This window comes from Sceloporus occidentalis, unplaced genomic scaffold, assembly GCF_023333645.1.
Source record: "Sceloporus occidentalis isolate IW3139 unplaced genomic scaffold, rSceOcc1.0.p SCAF_2, whole genome shotgun sequence".
NCBI lineage: Eukaryota > Metazoa > Chordata > Lepidosauria > Squamata > Phrynosomatidae > Sceloporus > Sceloporus occidentalis.
In genome coordinates, this window is record NW_028316982.1 from 231,549,825 (window position 1) to 231,574,539 (window position 24,715).

Sequence of the window (24,715 nt, forward strand, 5' to 3'; positions counted from 1 at the left end):
TGCTTGAAACCACTTCAGTTATCTATAATCCTGTTGGCAAAATGTCAAACAACTCAATCATTCACATAAACATAAACATAAAGGAAAAATAACCACCATTATCTTGACTGCTTATTAACTCTATAATAATATATATAAGACTAAAAATAAGAATAGTTGGAATCTGAAAGTGGCAGAATGCTGCCTTGGTGACACTTCAAAGAAAATACATTTCTTGGCAATCCCACAGAGAAATTCCCAATGATTTGTTCCTTTTAGTTAAAAACAGGGTTTCGCACACCACTCAAAACTGGACTTCCGCTGGGCCACTTTCTGTAGAGGAGGAGGAGGGACAATATGAGGAAAATGGTGCTTATGATTCCTAGAATTACTATTCCTGAAATCAATGCACTGGTGACTGAATTGAGCTGGAAAGAGGATCCATTCGGACTGCCTACAAAGAAAAGAAATCGGAAAGGTCTGTGTTAACAATATTATTATACATTTTCTGGGCATGATCCAGCTGAAGATATTTAAGTTCCCTTTGATTCACAATTATAGAGGCAGTCCTATGCTCCCAGGAAAGAGAAATTGGGATCACAGAATAATTTGGACTCCTCTTTATATAACTGGAATAGGAAATCCATAAATACGTAGGACATACCCACTGACATTCTACAAATTAAAACAACATGTGTGGCCAAGCAACATTGGAGTGTGGTCAAGATGACATAAGCTAGAAGCTGCAGCAATTTCCATTGGGAAAGGCAAGATTCCACTCCCTCCTGTCCTATCTCCCATACTGAATTAATCAAGTTCAAACTATGTTTGTACTTTGAACTCAGTTTGCAATAACTGTAATAAGCAGAGGACAAAGGAGGAAAGTGTGAGGAGGAGAGAGAAACTAGAACTTAAACCTGGGATGACAGAGGATTAATTGGGGCTGTTCCTGCCAAATTGGGGCAACTGGAGGGTATAGAAAGAAGAGCCCTAGATGGAAGTTGCTTCAATACAGTGGCAGAAATTTATGCTGCCACTAATAACCCAAATCATAAATAGTAGGAGCCACAAAGAGATGCACTAGGGAAACACATGTTCTTCTGGATCTTGTTTCCTACTCTTGGTTTAAATGGAAGGAAAATAGGGTTGTTGTTCTTGTTGTTTTTAAAGCCAATTCAAGAAAACCATGTCTTTCCTTCTCCCACACTACCCATTGTAAAAGCCAGCAAGTAGGGATGTAAAGAATATTCTCCAAAATTCGAAAATTAGGAGAAATATGCCTAATTCGACAATTTCGATAACATTTTAGAGAGAAGAAATTCTGAGCAGTTCTCGATCAATGAGTAAGAATTTTGATTGTTAGTCATTTCGAAATGAGGGGGAGAGACAAAACTTTCAGCTGACTCTCGGATGGCCAGTATTTGCATATTTTGTGTAAGAAAAGCTACCATTCATCCTGGAGGCTATTTCTTTTGTTAGGGTGATTCTCACTCCAACTTTGCTCAGGCAGCTTTGGTTTGAAAAACAAAAGAGAACAAAAGGTGAGGCCTTCTACCCTTTATGCCATGCTCTGACATTCAAATTCTTACAGAAGAGAAGAAATTAAAGTCTCAAAACTTAGCAGGCCAGGAAAGGTCTTGTAAGCTGCCCTGATAGCCTTTTGGCTGAAGAGCTGGGCATAAATTATTATTATTATTTCACTTACTCTCAGCTTCAACTCCAACTCTGCACCTCTCCCATGGTGATGCAATAATAATAATAATAATAATAATAATAATAATAATAGGCAAGGAGAGTGCAGAATATCCATGAGTGAGAGAGTGTGACTTACCCAATGTCACTCTGTGGATTTACATGGCTGAGCTGGGATCAGGACTCTAGCCTCCCAGTTCACCCTAGGAATTCACTGGCTGACCTTGGGCAAGTCACTTGCTCTCAGCTTCAACTCCAACTCTGCACCTCTCCCATGGTGATGCAATAATAATAATAAGAGGCAAGGAGAGTGCAGAATATCCATGAGTGAGAGAGTGTGACTTACCCAATGTCACCCTGTGGATTTACATGGCTGAGCTGGGATCAGGACTCTAGCCTCCCAGTTCACCCTAGAAATTCACTGGCTGACCTTGGGCAAGTCACATCCTCTCAGCTTCAACTCCAACTCCTAAGTATTCCTTCATGGTAGGTTTTATTCATGGCAGAATTCTTGCCATCACACCCTACTCTGCTCCTAATTGAGGATTCCTGCTTGGCAGAAGAGCATTGCCACTTGGCACCCGACCCCTCCCCTTCTCATCTGTGAGGGTCACACTATCTCAGCTTCAGGGGCATCCCATGGCAAAACTCCTCTTTATGCCAAGAAAACCCTCAGTTTGTCCCATCTTCCAGTGTCATCCTGATGTTGAACAGGGGTCAGACTACATGCCCTCTAGTATGCCATGTATTCCTATGTATTACTTCATAGCAGAAGGGGGTTGGACTGGATGGTCCTTGAGTCCCCTCAACTCTAGCATTTCTTGTTGGGGCTTCACAGTTTATTTTTTGAGACTGGGCTTCCCCCCCCCCCTTTTGTGTGTGTGCCTTCAGGGTTTTTAAGCATAGGAATGTTGTTTAAACCCCTGCCAAACTTCCTTTTGACATGGTAATTGAGTTTGAAATGCAAAGTAATTAGCGTAATTATTCGCCTTGTCTTTTATTGTCATTCAGAGAAATCTGTGAAAAATATTTCGCTGGCTGCTGAAAGGGAGAGAAGAAATCACCCTTTGGAAGGGGGATTTGTGGAACAAATATTTTTTAAAAAAGTTCTCCTCAAGCTCTCAATTAACGAGGAGAAAAACATGAGTTTCTCCAATCACTACCAGCAAGTCTCTGGATCAAACAGTGGCTCTGCTGCAGTCTATCTCTTCTCCCCCTAAAGTGATTAGGATTACACCATCTTATTGCCTCTAGAATGGATTGCATCATTCTATTGATTCTGATTTGATAGAAATACATATTTAATCCCCACCATCACAAACTTCATTAGTGGCCCTTAGAATGCATAGGTTAGGCTGGCTTTTGACCCCAATTAATTGCTAAATGTCATCTTCTTTAATACTACAACATATTCAAACTCCTTCTTCACTTTCTCTGTTTTACAATCTTCTATGGAAAGCATACATGTGAACATGACCTATGTCAGGTCACAACAGTATCAGCCAACCTGCAACTGGCTTCTTAAATGTCAGCTCCATTTTGAAGACTGTAATCTGCTAAGCTTTTCAAAGATGACCATAGAAATTTAATTGGATGTTCAACATTTACCATTTATTTTCTTGCTGTAAATTAATGGAAAATACTTCAATATGTCAGACTAAATCCAAATGGTTTCACTAGTTATTAGTGTAAGATTCAAATGCTCCTTTTAACAAAGGGGGATTAGTTTGCAGTTACTGGAACAACTTACCAAGTTGTGAATTATTGGTTGGAGTCTCATCTGTATAAAAGATAAAATAAGTATGTTGTGATTTGAAGACACTTTTTCTATATCTTCTTCCAAGACAGATGGGTCGAAAGGGGCATGGTGACGGTGATAATAGGGTTAGGGACCGCGCACCAACCACACAGTCCCTAACCCTAGTACAGAATAGCAGTGTACTAATGGCAGTGTCCCGTGTACATGTGCGCCACCATTGTGATGTAAGTGCCATGCAGCGTCTGCACAGCACCTTAAAAAGAACCCAGAAACACCGGGTTCTTTTTACTTTGAAGGGAAACTGCACAGTTTGGCAGCTGCGGCTTCCCTCCAGAGGGAAATAGGCTACCACCAGCCCAGACATTTCTAAAGGTAGGCACCGGGCCTTAGATACTTTCAATAGTGACAGCCATTTCAAGTGACTAGTTTGTCACCATCAATGTATATGTCAGAATCAGGTTTATGTCAGAATCAGGTTTAGGACAGTCACAAGAAGAGATAAGGCAGTAATCGCATATACACTTCTTAGGAATAAGCCTACTTGAATTAGGTGAGACTTACATCTGAGTAGACCTGCCTATGATAGTACTGCATACTGAAATCCTAACAATCATTGATCAATTTTCTTAAGCATTAGCAGGCATTCTCCCTAATTAATTGATTCTTGAAAATAATTTGTAACCATGTATTTAATTTCCATTTTTTTTAAATGCTAAAATTGTAAGCACAACATCCCTTTCCCCAGTTTGCCTTCTTTGCTTTTTTCCCCTGTCCATCCACCCACCTACCTTACTTGATCTTCCTCTTTAGAGGACTGGGTAAGTTTTCAATTTTTAACTCAAGGCAGATGATTCAATCCCTTTTTAGACACTGGTTAAGAAACACATTTTTTCCTCATACAGAGCACGCACAATTGGTGACTGGACATCAAAATATTGACTAATTCAACTTTCGCTACTTGAAGACAGAGTGTGAGGCAGGAATGTGAAGTTCCAATCTGGAGCTTCTGTCTGTCTGTCTGTCTGTCTGTCTGTCTGTCTGTCTGTCTGTCTATTTATTTATTTATTTGCAAGATATTAATTGCATCACCCTCATAATGTGACATGGACAGTTTCAATGTACTGTGACAGTAATGTAATGTGACAGCTTAAATCTTGACAGACAAAGAACAAATAAGGAAGAGAACAAATGAATTACCATATGCCAAATATGCACTTCAGAAATTGAACTTTTGTAATCAACAGTAAATTTCAAAATGTACAAGCTATTCTCATATGAGAAATAAATCCTGACATTTTAAATGTGGCAATGAAGTAAGTGTCTATGTACCTTAAGCTCTGTTCAAGCATTCCCTGTCATACATAAGGAGAAATCTGAGATACACTATCTGGCCATAATGCTTCTAGCATCTTCATAATTGGCTCCATTGCTTCCCACATGCTTGATGGGGCTTTCTGAAGGAGGGAGCCTGTTGTATGCATGGAGGCTCTTTGTGAGATTTCAAAGCCTGCAAAGTCAGGGTCCTGAATCACATGGAGAGCCCACAAGCATGTTTAAGTACACACAGCATTCTCCTTGCCTCTGAGATTTCCCCTTTGGTATGTGGAGAACCACTGGACCAAGCCTGTCATGAGCACAAGGACACTGTATAGTAGACATGGGGAAAGGTTTGAAATACCATTTTTCTACTCACAGGACCCACCTAGGTACATCAACCCCTCCACATGAACCTCTCTGAAAACAACACAGTTTTTTTTTTTCTTACAACAATGTGGAAGTTCACACATTGCTCTAGAGGAAACACATTGCTTCTGCGGGCTTCTAATGTCAGCAGTTTTCATTTTTGAGCTAAATATATGGGGGAGCATATATTGTTGCATTCTGTCATTTGCAGTTCATGGAGAGGCATTTAGAATTTTCATCCAGAGAACGCTGGTATCTCAACAGACTACACACCCCAGGATTCCATAGGCTGTTGCCATTGCAGTTGAAGCGAATTGTAGCACTATAATTTTGGATACCTTCTCCAAATAGGAAAATATTTGGTTGTGTCTTTGAAATCATGCCATGATAATAATTTTCTTACCAGTCCTAGTAATGATGGGGCCAGCAGAGATGACAGCACTTCCAGATGTGCTCTGAGGACTCCAAGTGGTTCTCGTTGCCACGTCTCTTCTTTTTCTGTTGCTGCAAATCTGGAGTGACAACCCAAACAGTCATGACAACAGAATGGAGTGAGCTATTTCATTCCTGAATGTTGACATATAATACATTATCTTATAGGGCTCTGGTGAAGGTGAATCTTTGTTATTATTTAACTTCTTATACACAGAAATTAATCTTGCATTGAATGTATTGAAATATTTCCTCAACCCAATGTTGTTTACTCCTGTTTGTTTCCTTTCATATTCAGAATGGATTTTGATATACAAAAACCTTTCTGTAAATGATGAGGATTTAATCCAACAAGGGCTTATACTAAACAAAGGACAGTCAATAATGTCTGATTTTCTTCTCCCCTTAAAGCTCTCATGTCACCTTTTGTGCTGTTCTAGAGGTCTTCCCAACCCTCTACAGCAGTTCTTCAGAAATGGTAAAAGAGGGTGCACTTGGTGGAAGGGCAAACTGGTAAAATCATCTCCCATGCTCTCCTTTTGTGATACCCCTGTGCCCCATTTTATGACAGGAACTATGGACTCTAATCTCTAGATATAAACCATTATTTTGGAATCTGTAGTATATGTTCCATCCCATTAGTGTTTTGCATGTAATCTCCATCCACATTAGTTGGCTTTGCTCTAAATTGGGAGGAGAGTATGCCCCATAACTTAGAGGACAGCACCAGCCTGTTTTGGTTGCTCCAGACCTGCAGCCACAAGGTTGTGGCCACCATTTTGCACCTAGAAATTATGTTACATCACTCTCTGTTACTGTTTAGGGGAGGAGGTCTTGCTGCTTGGGGGTAACTCCCAAAACAACATATGTAGCTGTTCTGGTTGTTTTGTTTTGTTTGTTTGTTTGCCTAATTTGTTTTCAGCCATCATAAGTTAGTGGTGGGAGCTTGGAAGGGCCAGGAGGCATTCCAAGGGCTGCACAGGACCTTCCCAAGGGCTACATGTGATTCAAATGTTACATAATGTATCCACTTATTCTAGATGCATAGTTTATATCTAGAGATTAGAGTTTATATCTAGAAATTATTCACCATACGTTTGGTGCAAAGAGGAAACTGTTATCTACAGTGATGCCCTCTGTGTATTTCCTGCATTGTGTATTGCCACATTCTTCTCTGACTATAGCCTGTTTAGACAATTGCCCAAAGGCAGAGGAAATACATGGCTAATGGGGGCACTGCCATACAAATATATCCCACCCCAGCTAGTCCTCTCATGCACCCAGTAGTTCCACAGTGTTTCACAAAATGAACACAAAGTTCCGAAGAGTCTTTTTTAATGGCATTTGGATGAGTACCATTACAGGGCTCTCATGACTGGCAATCCTGGTAAAACAGGACTCCTAGTCATGAGAGCTCTTACTCAGGATCAGCTGAAGGCCATTACAAAATCCTCTTCACACCTTTGTGTGAAGGCCTAACTTATTCCTGGGTCCCTATCTCTAGTTTTATCCCTCCCCATGTTGAGGGATTCCAGTTTGTGCAATGTCTATATCCCTCCCGCAGGCATTCCAGTCATATGTGACCTATACATGGGAGGCAGTGGAGTCAACATTTGTGTGATGTACACAAGCATAATGTACCCTTGAATATGTCTCCTTTTTTCTCATTGAAAATGCTGGCATTCTCTTCCTCAAACTGCAGTGACTAAAGGCCCTGCCTCCGGATTCATCATGGCAGTCTTTCCCATGGCCATTCAGGACTAGAAATATGAATGGTGGCATTCATGGTCCATAGCCAGACATAGATCTCATAATCATAGTTGGAAGAGGCCACAAGAAGCATCCAGTCCAACCCCTTGCCATGTAGGAATACACAAGCAAAGCACTCCTAACAGATGGCCATCCAGCCTGTGTTTAAAAACCTCCAAAGAAGGAGAGTCCACCACACTCCAAGAAAGCATGTTCCACCATTGAACAGCTCTCATAGATATCACAGACATCATTCACTGAGACCTCGAGAGAACTCAATTGATTATATTTTTGGTCTGCATCATCTATGGGAATATAGCCACACTCTTCTCCAATACCCCACCTTATCAACCATGAATGGCTAGTGGGAGGAAGAGCAGCTAAATAATGAAATCTGTGATTGAGAGGAGAGACATAGCATAATTCAATCTTCAAAACTTTTACACTGTGCTCTGCAATACAGGATTGTGGCCAATGTGTGTGAAGGATAACAGTAGATGTTTCAGTTTTTATCTCATGTATTCACAGAGTGAAACAAAAAAGAAAACCTCTCCCAGTTGAACTGCCATTGCAGCATTACCAAAACAATTCAAAACCTACAGGAGCAAGAAAGGGGCAGTCATCAGCTCTGCACAGCTTTGTCACACAATGAAGAAAAACTGTGGACATTTTCTGGTTCTTGTGCTTCACAAAGCGGAACACTTCAAAGGAAAAACGGCCCATCTGACTCTTGCCATTTTCAATTATGGTTGTCTGAGGGTCTTTGTCACAGCTGAAGGAAGAGAAATGGGGTTTACTTTTTTCTGTTTCCAAGACTGCAGAGTCTCAAAGAAGAGTACAGAATCATAAATGCTACAAAATGCAGAGACATGCTTAGGAATTACTAGTGTTTTCCTGCACAGTATCATCTGAGAAAACACACAGCGTAACCACCTTACTGAACCTAAAACTGGTCTGGATTTTTCAATGACTGGATGGATGACCACTTCAATTGTATGATGGAAAAATTATATAAATGTAAATACTTGTTTTTATATAAAAATGTTCAACTTCTGAATACCCCGTTTTTATTCCATTTGTAGCCTATAACTGTGATGCACAACTTCAAATATTATGTAACACCATCATATGAAGTCATTTCATTTGCTATTGCACCATATTTGTCACCCAAGGGGCAACCCAATATTTACACTATCCTCCTCTATTGTTCAGCTTCTACTAATGTTGTTATGTTGATCAATATTGTCTATGATTGTCCAGCTTAGAAGTGAGTAAACCTATTTGTACAAGGTCAGTAAACTTAATGATGTCATAGAAGGCAGGGCCCTGTCCTAATTCCCTCACCTTGACTCCATCTCATCTCAGACATCCATTTTTGTGTGCATAGTTGTTTAGTTCAAAGGAAAACCTATTATCAGTACCCATGCAACAAAGAGTACCTGTGAGCGGTTTTCAGTCTTTGTGGCCAAAACCATGCAAATTTATTGTTCTATATAAGAGAAATCAAACATGGAAATTGTACATCAAGTTGTCCATGGCATTATAAATACAAAAAAATAAGGTATTCAAAGTTAAATGAATAGACGAAGTTGCCAAAGCTGGGTATGATTTAGCGTAGGGCTTGCCCTCCAAAGCAGCATTTTTTTTCCAAAAGTATACTGAGACTAAAGAAGCAAATTTTGATCGATTTTACTATACTAATCATGTTCACTCAGAATTAAGGCGGGATACACACTGCCTCTTTGGGGCAGCCTGCACCTGCCCCTTTCCCCAATGGATCGGGGCCTGAGCAACCACAGCAACAGCCCCAGAGGCCCCAATCCGCCGCTTTTCCAGGACATTGAAGAAAAATGGTGGACCTTAAATGTCCTACATTTTGAGCTGAGTTTTGTCCTGCAGTTGCCCTACAGTTTGGTCTTGAATTTGTCCTACATTTTGTCCCTGGTAAAAGTGGACAATTATGGCAGCCCTAGATGCAATCCCACTGATGAGAACCAGTGTGGTGTAGTAGTTTCAGGGTCAGACTTCAACTCTGGAGACTACAGTTTGAATCCCCACTCTGGCATGGAAATCCAATGGGAGACCTTGGGCAAGTCACATTTAGAATCATAGAATCACAGAGTTGGAAGAGACCACAACGGCCATCCAGTCCAACCCCCTGCCATGCAGGAACTCTCAATCAAAGCCATCCAGCCTCTGTTTTCTTGCCCTCAGAGGAAAACAAAGGCAAACCCGCTCTGAACAATGAAAATCCCATGAAAGATTAGCCTTAGGATTGCCATAAGTAGGAAACAATTTGAAGGCACACCACAACCAAGTCCCACTGATGATACTGTAAATCAGAATGGTTACAGATTACCCTTTATGTGATATATTGTTGATATGCTTCAAGCATCAAATATAACTTGGCAAGTTTATAACTGATAAACAAGTGGTCCCATGATTAAAGTTGCTCCCCACCATCATCATCCAGATGGTTTGGACTCTCATTTCATAACAAACAAACCATGCTGCATTAGACCAAAATTTAGCATTCTAATCTCACATTGGCTAACCACATACCTACAGGAAGTTCAAGCAGGACAGGACTGTATCCCATTCATTTCTACGGTGAACATTTTTCAGAACTGCACTGCTTACCATAATGGACGTATTATATAGTTTAATGGTTCCTAGTCATGAATACCCAAATGTTACCAGATACCACTGTCAGAAACCCTAACCATTGGTAATGCTGACTTAAGGTTTGAGGACTTGAAGTCAAATAATGGGCCTGACCAGACAGGCCAAAATAAAGTGGCTTTGAGTCACTTTGGAGGTATTTTGTTTAAATGACACACACATTTTAAGAGGCCAGAAGCTGTGCCAAAGCTACGTTCCATTCCTAACCACTGGAGCACAGCTTTGGCACAGCTTCTGGCCTCTTAAGATGTGTGTGTCATTTAAACAGCATATCTCAAAAGTGACCCAAAGCAGCTTTATTTTGGCCTATCTGTTCAGCCCCAATGTCTGGGAACCAAACTCTGGGGTACTATTGATGTGGTTACTTTGATATCATAGCATTGACAGCCTTATCCTCTGTTATTTAATACCCTTTAATAATTGATTATTAGATTTAAGATTATCTCCCTATATTTCCACTAATATACAAGAACTCAATTCTTCTGTAAAGGTTACTCATGACTTGTGCTGGTATCTATTTTCACCAGTGTAAAGAAGCATTACCTATAAGCAAAGAATTATTTAAATCAGAACTTTCTGAAAATGATTCATATATTAATCCATATAATTCCATCAAGACAAAGTGATAGAAACATATATTTGGAACATACCTACCTAAAGAAGAGATCATATCTCAGATCATCATTTGGATTTCCAGATGGAGTTGTATAGCAGTAGTCCATCAAAACATTCCATCTGTGCAGTAAAATATAATTACCAGTTAATACATTACTTGGAATTCACTATATTCAGATGTTAGGAATGTGGTGGCTTAATGGTTAAGATGCCAATTCTGAAGATCAGAAGATAGGAAGGTTGGCAGTTGAGGCCCGAATGCTGCATGATGGGGTGAGCTCCTGTCGCTAGTCCCAGCTTCTACCAACCTAACAGTTTGAAAGCATGCAAATGGAAGTAGATAAATAGGTACCACTTCTCAGTGGGAAGGTAACAGCGTTTGGTGCAATCATGCTGGCCACATGACCACCATAGTCGTCCTCGGACAACACTGGCTCTTCGGCTTAGCAACTGAGATGAGCACTGCCCCCATCAGTCTGACTAGACATTCATGTCAAGGAACTACCTTTATCTTTATATTCAGATGTATTGAAAGTGATTGTTGATAACTTTAAAATGGGCGATTATCTTCTAAAATGAGTCAATAGATAAACAAAATTCCTATATTTCAATTAAGTTTGTTTACCTTTTTCAGCATTACTGACACTATTCAACTATAGCTACAATTTAACATATATGGTTCTAGTTTTCTCCACTAAATAGTATGGATGCTGCACTCATAAAGTGTCAAAGGAGATATTTTTCCTTGAACTGCATTTATTTCATTGCCGACTTTGTTCTTCATGAGATCATTTAGGGCAAATTCACATAGTCTTCTTTTATAAACTTTCTCCTTCCTTGATGACATCTCTGATAGACTCCTCTGAAAGGAGGGAATAGGGACAGCGGTTTCTCAGTGATATTTCACAACCCTAGAAGGCCAAATTCTGCTGGATCCTGAGAAAGTACCACCCCTGCCTCCCTGAGAACCTGAAGACTCTTTTGTTGAAATGACAGCTACTAAACAGTGTTGCTGTTTTGCTCCTCCTAGCTTCTGTGAAGGTAAAATCATTGTAATAGAAGGAGCAAGAAAATAATATGTACAGCAGATACTATCTGTACCACCCATGGAACCTGCTTTAGTGAAGGTTTACCACAGCAATAACAGGTCTTTATAGATTTTATAATACCCTGGAGGAGGATTTAAATCACCTAAGCCTTCTTCTGTCTCTAAAGCACATGGCAGGAAGCAACATGACTTCATTACCGTACAAAAATCCTTGCAGTATGTCACTAGGATTCGTATTCCCAAATATACCTTAGAAAGCCATCAACCATCTGTCATTCTTATATATGCACATATGTATGTACCATATGCATTACATTTCAAATAAATTCAGGTTCCTTTTGGGTTGTCTGTATTACAATTACAATTAATTTTGCATTAGAAAAATCTTTGACATTGGTTGAATATATGTACATTTAAATTATATTCCTGAGAGCTGAAAATTAAATGATTGTCAGTGTGGTTAAATTCTGCATGTTTTTTTCTGTTTCCATACTTCAAATATAAACTAAAGTCTATTAGCCTAGTCTCTTAGAAAAACAATCTAGTCTATTAGAAAAAATGAATGACAAATGAAAGGATGACCCATACAAAGACAAAGCGCAATTTCTAGAAAACAAGATGGGAGTTGCTCTAAGAAAAATTGGGAAGAATAAATCACCAGGAACATAAGATATTCCAATTGAACTGCTACAATCCACATAGACAGAATCAACTCTAGCACTAATTAAAATATGCCAACAACTATGGAAGACAAAACAGTGGCCCACAGACTGGAAACAATCAATATATTTTCCCAGTCATAAAAAAGGAGACACAAAAGACTGCAGCATAGCATTAATTTCCCATACAAGCAAAATTATGCTTAGAAGTCTGCAAATAGACTCTAATCATATATAGAGAGAGAAATTCTAGAGGTGCAAGTAGGGTTCAGGAAAGGAAGAGGCACTAGGGACCATATGGCAAACACGATGGTTAATAGAGCACATCAAGTATTTCCAGAAGTACATCAGCATGTGCTTTGTTTACTGCATAGATCATCTTAGACATGGGAATCTTCAGGACCTAAGCAGATTAGCGGGGGATAGGGAAGCTTGGAGATAACTCATCCACAGGATCACCATGAATCAGATCAAGCCAAGGTCAGTTAACAACAACAAAGGACTAAAAGCACTGTGAAGCTTGTGTTTCTTCAGTCAAAATCTAATACTAAGCATTTGCAATCTAAGAATGACAGTGGTGTTTTCATGTAAGATATGTTCCCAAATTCTTCACATATTTGCTCATACAATGTCCATGCAGAAGATTCACATAGCAATTGGAGGGGGAGGGGACTTTGTCCAAGGTCCTGGAGGAAGCTACCTGACAGAATGAGCCATACTGGATGACATAATGTTCCAATTCAGTAAGGTAACTTTGTATCTGCAGATGTATGCCTAGGCTCACATACAGGTTAAAGAAAATTGATGATGTTGTTTACAGTACCTTCCATCAAGATTAGTTGCTCTCACAGCTGCAAAAACCTTTGTTTTCAAAGGTAACCCTGTACCGGGGATGATCAGTTGTTGGCTGTAGGTAGAGTCCTGGAAAAACAAAAACAAGAAATATTGGTCGTCAATTGGTGAACAAATTCAAGATATAGTCTGTGGTGAGTTTAGGCACTGAAAGCATGTAGTTGGCACATACTCTGTTCCAAACATTTGTTTTAGAGAAAATCGAGCTTATCGCATTTTAAAATAAGCCAGTTTACTTCTTCCATTTTAAAGTTGAATGCCGGATGCAGCTGGGTATTATCACACAAAAATGCTGCTGATGCCACCACCCAGCTGCATCCCACCTAAAACCCGGCTAGAAATCATGCTCAGAGGCCTGATTTTCAAAGTCGGGAGCTTCCGAGGGCAATCCTTTCACTTGATTGTTAAGTCCTGCAAATGGGCTCCCTAGCTACTTTGCAGCAAAGAAGCAGTATCCCAGATTCCCAAACCCCTATTTGGCACTGAATATCAGTTTGGACGATGCGGGGCCCAGTCAGTGAGGATATTGTCATTTACCAGAATCATTTAAAAAAACAAGTAATACATACAATAGACTGGCTTTACCTTTCATTGATTCACATTATGTATTGAGAACTACATAAAACTGGATCAGCACTTCAGTATAATTCAAGATGACCAAATGCACTTACAGAGAACTATGCTTAATAATGTCATAGATTACAGGGGTGAAAGAACGTCAGTTTATATCAAGATCTGTGCTAGTAGAAAGGTATGTGGCAATTGCAAATGTTGCCAGATAATTTGCAAGGAACAAAATAACCATGATAGATGAATAGGGGAGAAATAACTCAATATGTCATATAAAATCTATAAAACAAGGTATGGAGTTCTTTGTCATGAAAATAACCCAGCTGTTCAATTTGGCATACATTTTTACACACAGTGCTCTCTTACAATTAGTATCAAAAGACTTACGCCAATGCTACCCAAAGGGTTCTTATGACACTGGACTGCTTGGGGAGCTGGGGCCAGGGCGTTTAAGGGCTCCAACTGGCTGCTTGGAGCCCTCCATGATAGAAGTCTCATGATGGTCTGACCATTGCAGGACTTCAGGTGAGATCAAGTGGGAATCTCACACCAGATCTCTGGGGGGAAACTCACAAGACCAGAAGTCTCATGATACTTAAAATGGCATTTTGCAGGCATAAATGTACCTGTGCATGTGGTTGCCAGTCATTTTCAGCCAGATCTTCACAGAAAGAGAATTATCACATCTCTGAAAAACACGTCTTACTGCTGCCAAATTGAAGCTTCATTCGGGCTGTACCCTGGTGTTATCGCACAGCTTTTCTCCCCAAAACCACCATCCGGGTACAGCTTGGCTCCAATGCAGGTCCCTGAATTCACTTTGGCAGCCATTTTTCAAAGTCGGAAAGCTCCCGACTTTTGCATTTGTTGTTGTTGTTGTTGTTGTTGTTGTTGTTGTTAAGTCTTATTTATAAAGCACTGTAAATTTACACAGGGCTGTACATATGATCAGTTTACTCTGCAGGACATTCTCCCAAATAAACACATTAAACAGAAGTTGACAAAGTGTGACTTATGGACTATGTGGCGTATCTCCAAACCCCAAGAGTGCTTCCTAGTCCACCTGTGACCTCTCATCTATCCCAAATAGATTATCCCAAAGTTGTCAAAATACAGTCAGACCTTGGTATCCACAGGGGATATGTTCCAGACACACAAACCCCATGGATACCAAAAAACATGGGACTTTAAGTCCCCTTGTCCCTAATGATGACATGCTACCATTGGGGACAACAAGCCTTGCCATCTGCAGATGCTTAAATCAGCAGATGGCAAGCCTACTGTATCATTACCTCTGAAGAGTACAATTGGTTGCTTAATCCCAACTTCATCCCTGAACTGTTTTAGGTCTGTAGGACCTAAAACTGAATTTTCAAAACTGAATTGACAATCCAGTTGGAGATGCCACAAAATAGGGGGAAATGGCTAAATCTAGAGGTAATTAGCCACTTGGGAGCCTTTGGGTGCAAAAAAAAGGGGAGAGAGCAAAAGGGAGGAGCAACAAAAATGGGTCTTCTTGTCCTCAGGACTCCACCCCCTCCAAAGAAAACCCTCCAAATGGTGAGAATCAACTGGAAGTGACAGAATTGTCCATGGGGATCCGTGGGAGGAAATGATCCCCATCCCTTTTACAGCTGACCACCACTATTCTGATCAACGTAACCTAGTTTACGGGTAAGTGAAACTTTTATTTCAGTTTATTTTTGTTATATATTTGCCAAAATTATATTTTTTCCTTATTCCAGATGGAAAGATCATCATATTTTAACATCAAAATATGGGAGAAACTGGAACTGATAGATATTGCCCTTCCTGCCCATGCTTGCAGTTGCTTCCTGTCTCCATAGCAATATTATTTTCTTCCTGTAGTAAGTTTTCCTAAACTATTTTTCTTTCCTATGTCCCTGGTTCTAATTTTGATTAAAATGTGGTGTGTAAAAATTGTCAAATGTTAATTAAAGTACATATAAAATAATAGCTTTTGCATTATTAATTTAGACCATTAATGATTTGTTAGGGGGGGAAAAGTGTGGATCATGAAGTGAGTTCAACAAGACTTTCGGTGTTCACACACACACCACCACCACCACCACCACCCCAGCAAAGAGTGCACTCTATTCTAAAAATATTTAAACCATATTCTGGCAGCGGGTGAAATTGTCCCTCAATCCATTATGCAAACACAGCACAGTCTGACTAGAGAATATTAAATTTTAAATGTATGGAAATGAAAATGCTTCATATTCATGTTTAATTAACTGCTCTCCTCACAGAATGAGGGCTTGACTCTACCAAAAGCCTTACCCATCAGCATCTCTTTTTTACCAAGTAGTCCTACTGGATGCATATGTATGAACTGAGCAGAAAACCAACAGGAAGAACAAGTCATCCAGAATTGTGATTTTGCTTTAGCAAATTAGAGCCATCATATTAATACGAAATATTTCAGCATGAAACAATTTCTGGTTTTTTTAACCTATGAGTGTTCATTTTGGTCCATGATGCTTTATGTTACAGTAAATGAAGAAGTGTGATCCCTGAACATCCAGTGTGTGTGTAAAACAGGGCAGGTGTGGCCCCAGTTCCTCTGCACCTGTTCAGCCCCACTTTCTAAATGGATGAAGCCATTGCTACAGCTGTCTTTAAAATGATCCACTCGTGTTCCCCATAAGGTTTTATTTACAGAATCAAGGTACAGGATTGATTCACAGAAGTATCCTGGGTGAAAATAGTAAAATGGAACAATACAAAATTATAAAATGGCACATTCTAAATGGCATATTGGGTAAAACTGCACAAGACATTAGAGTAAGGGCATCATCACATTAGCTATTTAATTTATTTTAGCTTCATGTTTATTGCACTTGTGAGAATTTTACCTCAGGTCCCAAAGGAGCTGTGCAGACTGACCCTGAAGAGGTGGCCTACAGCCACCTCCATCTTCACCAGATTGGGGCGGCAACAACTGCACACCATAAACCCTATCTGGCCTTTCCATGGCACAAAAAGGAGCTGCAAAAAGTGGCTCCTTTTTTCACCACGGAAAGGCCATTGCAGCCACCAGTAGCGTGGCTTTACAGCACTCCTTTGGTGCTGCGTCATCTAGATGCAGTGCCAGAGGAGCACCATGACACTGCGCACTGTGTCATGCCAGCCTGGGGGCAGAGCCAGAGCATGTGTCAGTAGATGCTACGCCTTGACTCTGCCCCCAGGCCGCCATTCCCATCAGTCTTCACACACGATCAATCTTTGGTTAGGAGGAAAGGATTATATTTATGCTTCACCTTAGGCAGAAAAAGCTAAGGCTCTTTAAGATACATTCCCAAGAGTTCTAATAGTTCAACTGAACTTTATAAAGCTCAATAATCTGTACGAAATAGACAAGAACAATTATTCCTAAAAGTTTAAAGGAAGTTTCCAGTTTTGCTCCTGTTTACAGAAAAGTACCTTTTTTGGAGTAGAAGTAATATCATGTTCCATCTATCTCATTTTAATATGCTCTGCAGAACTATGTACTGTAACACAGCAAAACTTGCAAACAGGAAATTTGTTTAAATGTGATTGAAAATATTCCACTATGGTATTTATAGCTTGTTCATTATACTCCCAAGTCTAAAGCACTGACTTCTAAATCAGATGCATGAATTATAACCCAGGTCCATGATGACATGAATAATAATCCAAAAAATGGATTTGTAATTTACTAAAATGCTGCTTGAGAGAAGGAAAGCTGATTTGTAAATCAGGCATTTGAATGGTTGAATAAAAATTTTAATCAACACAAAAATAACATTTGGAAGATTAGTGTTGCTGTTATAAATATAAGTCGGTAAATGGCTTTTACATTTTCTTTCCAATGTCCCTATTTATGCAATACAAGTGTACACAATTACATATATTCAAATTGGATTATCATGCTAATAAGGGGAAAACATTAGCTGTCCCAAGGAGCTTTTCAAAATAGTAGCTTTTACAGTGTCCAAAGGAAAATAACATTGACTCTTTCCTATGGAAATATTCTATTTTCCATAGCAGTGGTTACTAAATAGTAGTTATTCCACTAGCTTGGGCATGATCAATATGAAGGGATACATTCCTTCTTGTGGGATAGGAAGTATCAGGACTAATGTGAGGACTAATTTCATTGGTTTTTTTTTTTTTTTAAACTGTTTTAATCTATTAAATTGTTTAATATGCATTTCGTCTTCTTAAATTATTTCCAGTGCTTTACATTTCAAATTGTTTTGTAACTGTTAAATCTATTTTACTTACTAATACTTTCATTAACTATGATTTAGTCTAGATTCCAACCATCAGTTTTCCCTCTAGACTTTGGGTTTAGGTTGTAAGCATTATTGCATATACAATGAAAAAAGCACCACCAACATCCAAGAGGAAAGTATCAACATGCTCAGGGAATCCCAATATTTACAGAAATAAAATAAAAAGACTTAGGGGGGGGGGGGGGAACCCTCATGAGGTGGCACTGCAATCAATAATCCAATGCAGCATAACTATGCTCAGTGGACATGAAAGATTTACTGACTGGAGGGAGGAAGCAAATGGGAAGGAGAAGCAAAATGGAATGTCATGAAATCTTCAAAACAAACTATTTGACACTGTAGCATCTTGCTGAAGACCAGTAGCATTCCAAGAGCAATCAAAGTGGGTTCCTTAGCAAAAAAAAAAAAAGTTACTGTTTACAAAAAACTTCTCATTCTTTGTACTTACATTGTAAAGAAGCAAATTCAAAGTGCTAACAAATGTACCATTGTTCTCTCTGACAGATATAGCAGCTGATGACCTAGAAAAGATTTAGAAAGCAAAAACTCTTGGTGGGATCACTTTTGTCATTGTTAACAATGTCATATTTCATTGATGTTTGTCTTTTTTCTTTTGCTTATAAAATGTTACAAACAGAAGTTTATAGTAGAATCTGACAGCGCTTTGAAGCAATGGGCATTGTTAAACACAAAGGATCAAACAAAGTGACCAAAGATAACAAACATTAATGTTCCATGAGCTGCAGTAGATATTCATAGAAACAATTTTAAAAGAAAGAGAGAGTTTACCCATTTTGCTTGCATTCATACCCATGATCACCATACCACTCCTAATTATTTCTCCATCCTAAAACTAATTCAACCACTACCACTTTACTTGGGTTAGAAAACCCTCAACTTTTCCTACCCCTGTGTTTTTTGTCTTTCCCTCTCCTCCCTCTCTCTTCTTCCTCACACAAACCCCTTTTCATCCATGCTGGTATTTCTCTCTCTTTCTCCAACCCACCCATCTACTCACCCAACTTTCTCTTCTCCTACCTCTCCTTGGCCCAGTACAGACCGCCCCAAAGGGGCAGCCTGCATCTGCCACTTTTCATGCTGGATTGGGGCCAGGGCAAGCTCACCAGCAGCCCTGCAGCCCTCATCCGGTGTTTTCCAGGCCACTGAGAAGCAGCAAAATGCTGCTTCTCCATGGGCTGGAAAAGGGATGTCCTTGGGGCTTCATGCCCCTGGACATCCAGACAGCCAGGAGGAGAAGGGGAGGGCTCTTCACCTCAGGATCATTCTTGTGGCCATGTAGTTGTCGCAGGATTGAGCCGCTCTAGGAAGGAGCTGCAAAATGCAGCTCCTTCCTGCAACGTCATAAGGGCTGCATAGCAGCTCTGATTACGTCACATCCCCACGTGGCCATGGGGACACTGTAAGGCAGCGCCGGCATCATGGTGGCCCCCAAGTGGATGGGAGGCTGCCATGATGACAGCACTGCCACGGACTAGGGTTAAACAGCATGTGGTTGGTGCGCACTCTTTGACCCTAGTATCTCCAGCAGCACGTCGCTTTATGGTGGTGTGTACCGGCCCCTTCTCACCTTTAGCTAACACCAGGTGTGTTTCTCATGTTTGCTTGCTTGTTGTTAGGGTTGTCACATCCTAGTTGTCCAGATCCAAACAGCAGAATTTACACATCATGTATTCATTATGCTAATGAAAGGGTTGATTGGTGGGGGGATTGTTTGTTTTTGTTTTGTTTTTTTGCATGGAATTTGGTATGTAACCTGCAGCCAGGAGTTTTTTTTTGGGCACCTCAACAATGATCCCTTTTCTTTAACATCTTTTCTCCTCTGAGGGATCTTGTACCTTTAGGAGCTGCCAGAGGTGCAGTATTTAACAGAGGTGCTGTCAGAAGTCTAGTATTTAACAAATTTAGGTTTCCTGGGCATGGGGATTCTACAAAGTTTTGAATCCTATGTAAGGCACCAAAGGTTTGGTTCATATAGTCAGCCCCATGACTGTATCCCATCTGTAAAATGGAAAAAGTCATATTGACCTGATTCAAGGTTATTGTAGGCATTACCGAGTTGAAGCAGGAAAAGTGTTTTTTAAGCTTAAAACCTTTACTTGATAATATTACTGTATTGGACTACAACTCTCCCATTTCCCTTAGCCAGCACAGCAACTACTGCTCAGAGACCAGTCACTCTTCAATTTTAAATCTCCTAAGATCTGATGTGAGTCAAGCTGGGCTTCAATCATTAATAAAGCATACTGAAAGCTAGTAGCTGGTTCATGTTTTCCAGAATAATTGACTACTGATTGCACATTTTGCCTCTTATTTTGGGTCCTACAGAAGTTATAAACCTACATTATATTTACATTAAAGTTACGTCGTTTCTACAAAAGCTAGAGGCATGAAATATATTTGCAGTACAGTTATATACATTCCATATCACTTTGTCATGTCTTCAACCTAAGGAACTCTAGAAATTGCAGCTTTCTGAGATATTTAGAGTTCTTTGTGGCAAAGCTCTCATCCACTCCCCAGAACTACAGGCCCTAAAATGACCTGAGTCCTATCTTCCCTACAGAATTAAACTGATTTAATCATCCAACTCTCTTCAGTACTTTCATATCTTCTAAATACCTCAAGTCTCAAGTTTCCCTAGGAAAGAGCCTTAACAATTAAAGCAGTATGATTCTCATATAAACATATAGTACAGCACATTTATTCTTTCTTTTAATGAAACTGGGAATCTAGGCCAGCTAATTGTACAATCTGCTCCAGGTGCAATAGCTATAATTAAAATAAAAATAGCAATTATAACCCCCTCTCTTTTCCCCTATTTCTGTGTTTTCTTTTCACCCTCCTCCATTCCCATTCATTCAGCCTTTTCCTATCTTCTCCTGCACATATCTGGCAACAGGAAGTCTCATTTTCATATTTGACTTAACAGACAGAAACACTGAGAAAAGGCCAGCAATGAGAAAAAATCAGGAGTTTACATAACCTGGTGTTCTGGTATTCCAGCTAAAGCTACTTGCAAACATTTGGACCAAACCTCAAGGCTTTTTGGTATTACTCCTGAGGAGCATGGTGTCTGTTACCCATTGACCTCATCACTCAATGTCAACTAGCAACTCAATGTGGTACTGCAGGAGACATACAGATTTTAGCAAACTAATTAAAATTATTGATTTAAAAAAAATATCTCCAAAGTGCACACTCTGGAGGAGTGTGCATGCCAAGTTTCAAGTGTTCAGGTTTCACACTTGTGGGTCTAAGGCAAAGCCATAATATTCCTGCACAGAAAATTCTGATTTCTGTGTGAGATGGGGGGAGGGGAATGCATGAATTTTGTGCAGAATAAATCCTGAACTGTGGAGATTCTAATCAGTCCAGATTTTTCCTCATCAGGGTTTCACAACACTGAAGAGACACATTTTGGACTAGTTTTAAATATTTTTGAATACCCTAAGACAGACACACAGGAAGAAATGCTGCAAGTGCATGCGCGTGCGCACATGCACACACATATAAACACACATTTTATACTTATCAATGTTATTATTTTAATTTACATTTTATTTATTTTATTTTATTTATCTATACTTTGAATGTCCTTAGAATATATCTTTATTTCCCACCATTTTCCCCAGATGGGAACTCAAGGGATCAAACTCAAATAATTACAATATAGTTAAAAATGAACAAAAGGTCAACATTAAAATAGGATTGAACTAGTCACAAGCAAACGATTACAGACAGATATTCTATTGTGTAAAAATAATTACTGTTAAAATAAAATGTCTCTTTATGTCCCTCAGGTATGGTGAGATTAATCAGAATTTCCTAAGCAAATTTCATCCTTAATGCAAGTACCAAAGTAGAGACTTTGCTGCTAAACTAATTTTATATCACCCAAATTCTTTGAAATAATATTCCTTTTTCCCCTCCCCCATTCTCCCTCTCTGCATACTTTTCTTTTATCTTTTCCACCTTCTTTCTTTCTTTCTTTCTTTCTTTCTTTCTTTCTTTCTTTCTTTTCAAATTGATACTTTTTATGTACAGAGAGTGAAGAGGCTCGCTTTGGTGTATTTGGTTTGGATGGGGATCTGTTAGGTTCACACATCTATTTCCCCTTTGTTGCAGAGCTCCAAGCATCTTCATCAGAAGCATAAATAAAACAAGGGATGTTTGATGCATAAAAGAAGAAGCATTTCTTTAAACATAAACATGAGTCCCATACTTACGAAGCAAGTTGTGTGTTGTTGACTAAGTATTCCAGAGGATAGCTACAACTAAATTTATACAGAAGTCCTGGTAAATAGCTGATGATTGTTGGTGGGTCTGGGGTATCTATATACCCTGAAACATTTCCTATTTGGACTGTAGATACATTGCCATAAGCATTAATACCTGGAACTGAGGTGACCTATTTGGATAAGATAAAAAAACAGAAATTATGAAGAAGCAACACTTATAATAAAAGAAGATCCTTAAAAGAATGCAAGTAGAGAGGAATATTACAAATGAAAAATCAAGCTTTTAGTCTGAACTTATCTGCAACACCACACTCTGAGTGCATCTGCACTGTAGAAATAATACAGTTTGACACCACTTTAACAGCCATGACTTCATCTTACAGAATCCTAGGATGTGTAGTTTTCTACAGTTCTAGATGGATGCTACAACAAAGTGCCTTTTGAGAACAGTCAGCCTCAGGTGGAGGATGTTGTTCACTACTTGTTAATTTGTCCATTGTACAGCAACCCTAGAAAGAAACTTTTAACACTCTTGCTGACAAACAAAAATGGGAGCTCTACTGTTGATTCGGTCCAATTCCTTTTGAGTGATACTCAAAATAGAGTGGCTCTTTTTGCCATGACTGCAAAAAAGATTATAAAGAGAGAGTTAAACAAAATTGCCATAAATTGCCAGGGAGACACCAAGTATTAATTAGATTTTATGATTATACCATATATGTTTACTAATATCCAAGAAAGGTGTCTATTTTTTCTTTTGTCCTTTTTAACAGTTAACTATTTTTAACTGCACATAAAATCTTGGGACATTTTTTGTCCTTTGTATTCTGTGCCTTTTAAATGTTAAATGTTTTATGCTTTTTGATACGCTCATTTTGTCATGGCCTTTGGCTAGTACAATAAATGTTAACTTGACTTGATTATCTTAACTCTGTTTTCTAAGGCACTAATTCTCTTTGTTAGAGAAGGCTAAAGACCTTATAAAATTACAAATCTCAGGATTCCATAAGATACAGTTACAGCATTTAAAGAGTGTCAAACTGCATTATTTCTACAGTGTAGATGCAGTATCTAATCCCTTTTTACCAACTTCATCCCACCTCTTATGTCATCCTGCCTTGATGTATTTAAATTTTTGTTTTGCAACCACAAGGGACACAAAGGAAAGCAACAAATGTGGACCATTTATGCTGAAGAGATCACATTCTGTGATTTGTTGTGCATTCTTATTCTAGCCTACCTTGGTTCTGATTAAAATTTCTCCAAATACATACACATCCCCTTATGAGACCATTTATCTTCTATGTAAATGCTGTATCTGGAAACTTAAGTGAAGAAAAAAAGTAAATTCTATTAATTTTGGAGTGTAACATATTTTTCAACCTAGACAATGGGGAAATTGAAATAATAAAAGAGTTCCTGTACCTTGGATCAAACAATGATCAGATTAGAGACTGCAGTCAAAAAAATCAAAAGACTAAAAATGGGAAGGGCTACCATAAAAGAACTAGAAAAGATCCTAATGAGTAAAGTAATACAAACAAGGAAAAGATCGTTGGCAGTTATATAATCTTTTTATTATAAAAAAGCCAGCCAGGATATTCTAGCGGCCTTAAAAATTTACAAAGCCAAATTAAGACTGCAATTACTTTATAGCATATTCACCTGGATTCCAGCCTTTAATAAGGAGATTGAATGTTTGCAGACACATTTTTTCAGGAGACTATTATCTGTAGCTCCATGTGTACACCATCTGACTCTCTATGCAGAACTGGGATTGAATGCTCTTGAAACTGAAGCCTGGTTGATGACTTATAGGTTTTGGTTTAAGATACATTTCAGGCCTAATAGATCCAGTCTTTTATGGTTCCTACTATCTGACATTTACTATGCCAATTGGGCTAAATTTTATGAAAGTAAACAAATTTCTGTGGGTTTAAATTTTGATTCTCTACTTTTTACTAACCAAAAAGGAGTGTCTTGAATCTATTAGGGCCTGCCTAATAGAACATCAGCTGACATATCCCACTCCTCCCAGAGTGTGTTCTCCAGCGGTGCTTGGTATCCTCCCCTTTTAGGGTAGGATTCCAGATTATTTTCAAACCCTTTCACTGCTGGTGTCAAGGAAGGCCTTTTTGTTTGCAAGATTTAATGTACACCCCTCAAATGTGACCAAGGGCAGATATTTGCAGACCCCATTTTTGAATCAAGTGTGTCACTGTGATCAAGCTCCAGATGCTCGTCATCATATTGTATTGCTTTGTCCATTGTATATAATTCAGAGGGGGAAATTGTTAAGAAGGTTATTGGAAATGAATATCTGTTTGGATGGTTTATCAGTGGACTACTTATTGGAAGATTGGAACCTGCATATTATGGCCAATTTTCTGGTGGAGGCAACAAGATTATGGATTAAATTTTAATAACCCTGAAGTTTTATTGTAAATGTATGT

At 39.1% G+C, this 24,715-nt stretch overlaps 1 protein-coding gene across 2 annotated transcripts in view; it reads right to left on the minus strand.

The window, feature by feature from the left end:
* Positions 1-254: 254 nt before the first annotated feature.
* The window catches only part of ZPLD1 (zona pellucida like domain containing 1), a 42,251-nt gene continuing 17,790 nt past the window's right edge, over positions 255-24,715 (minus strand). The window contains exons 3-10 of one of the 2 annotated variants that reach the window (XM_089508163.1): positions 22,251-22,432; positions 18,452-18,524; positions 13,122-13,219; positions 10,631-10,711; positions 7,895-8,066; positions 5,517-5,625; positions 3,422-3,451; positions 255-433 (exon numbers count right to left, since the gene is read on the minus strand). In XM_089508163.1, the coding sequence (XP_089364289.1) occupies positions 255-433; positions 3,422-3,451; positions 5,517-5,625; positions 7,895-8,066; positions 10,631-10,711; positions 13,122-13,219; positions 18,452-18,524; positions 22,251-22,432 (924 nt within the window). Of the gene's footprint in view, positions 434-3,417; positions 3,452-5,516; positions 5,626-7,894; positions 8,067-10,630; positions 10,712-13,121; positions 13,220-18,451; positions 18,525-22,250; positions 22,433-24,715 lie in introns of both variants that reach the window. The other variant, XM_089508164.1, reaches the window with a different exon arrangement.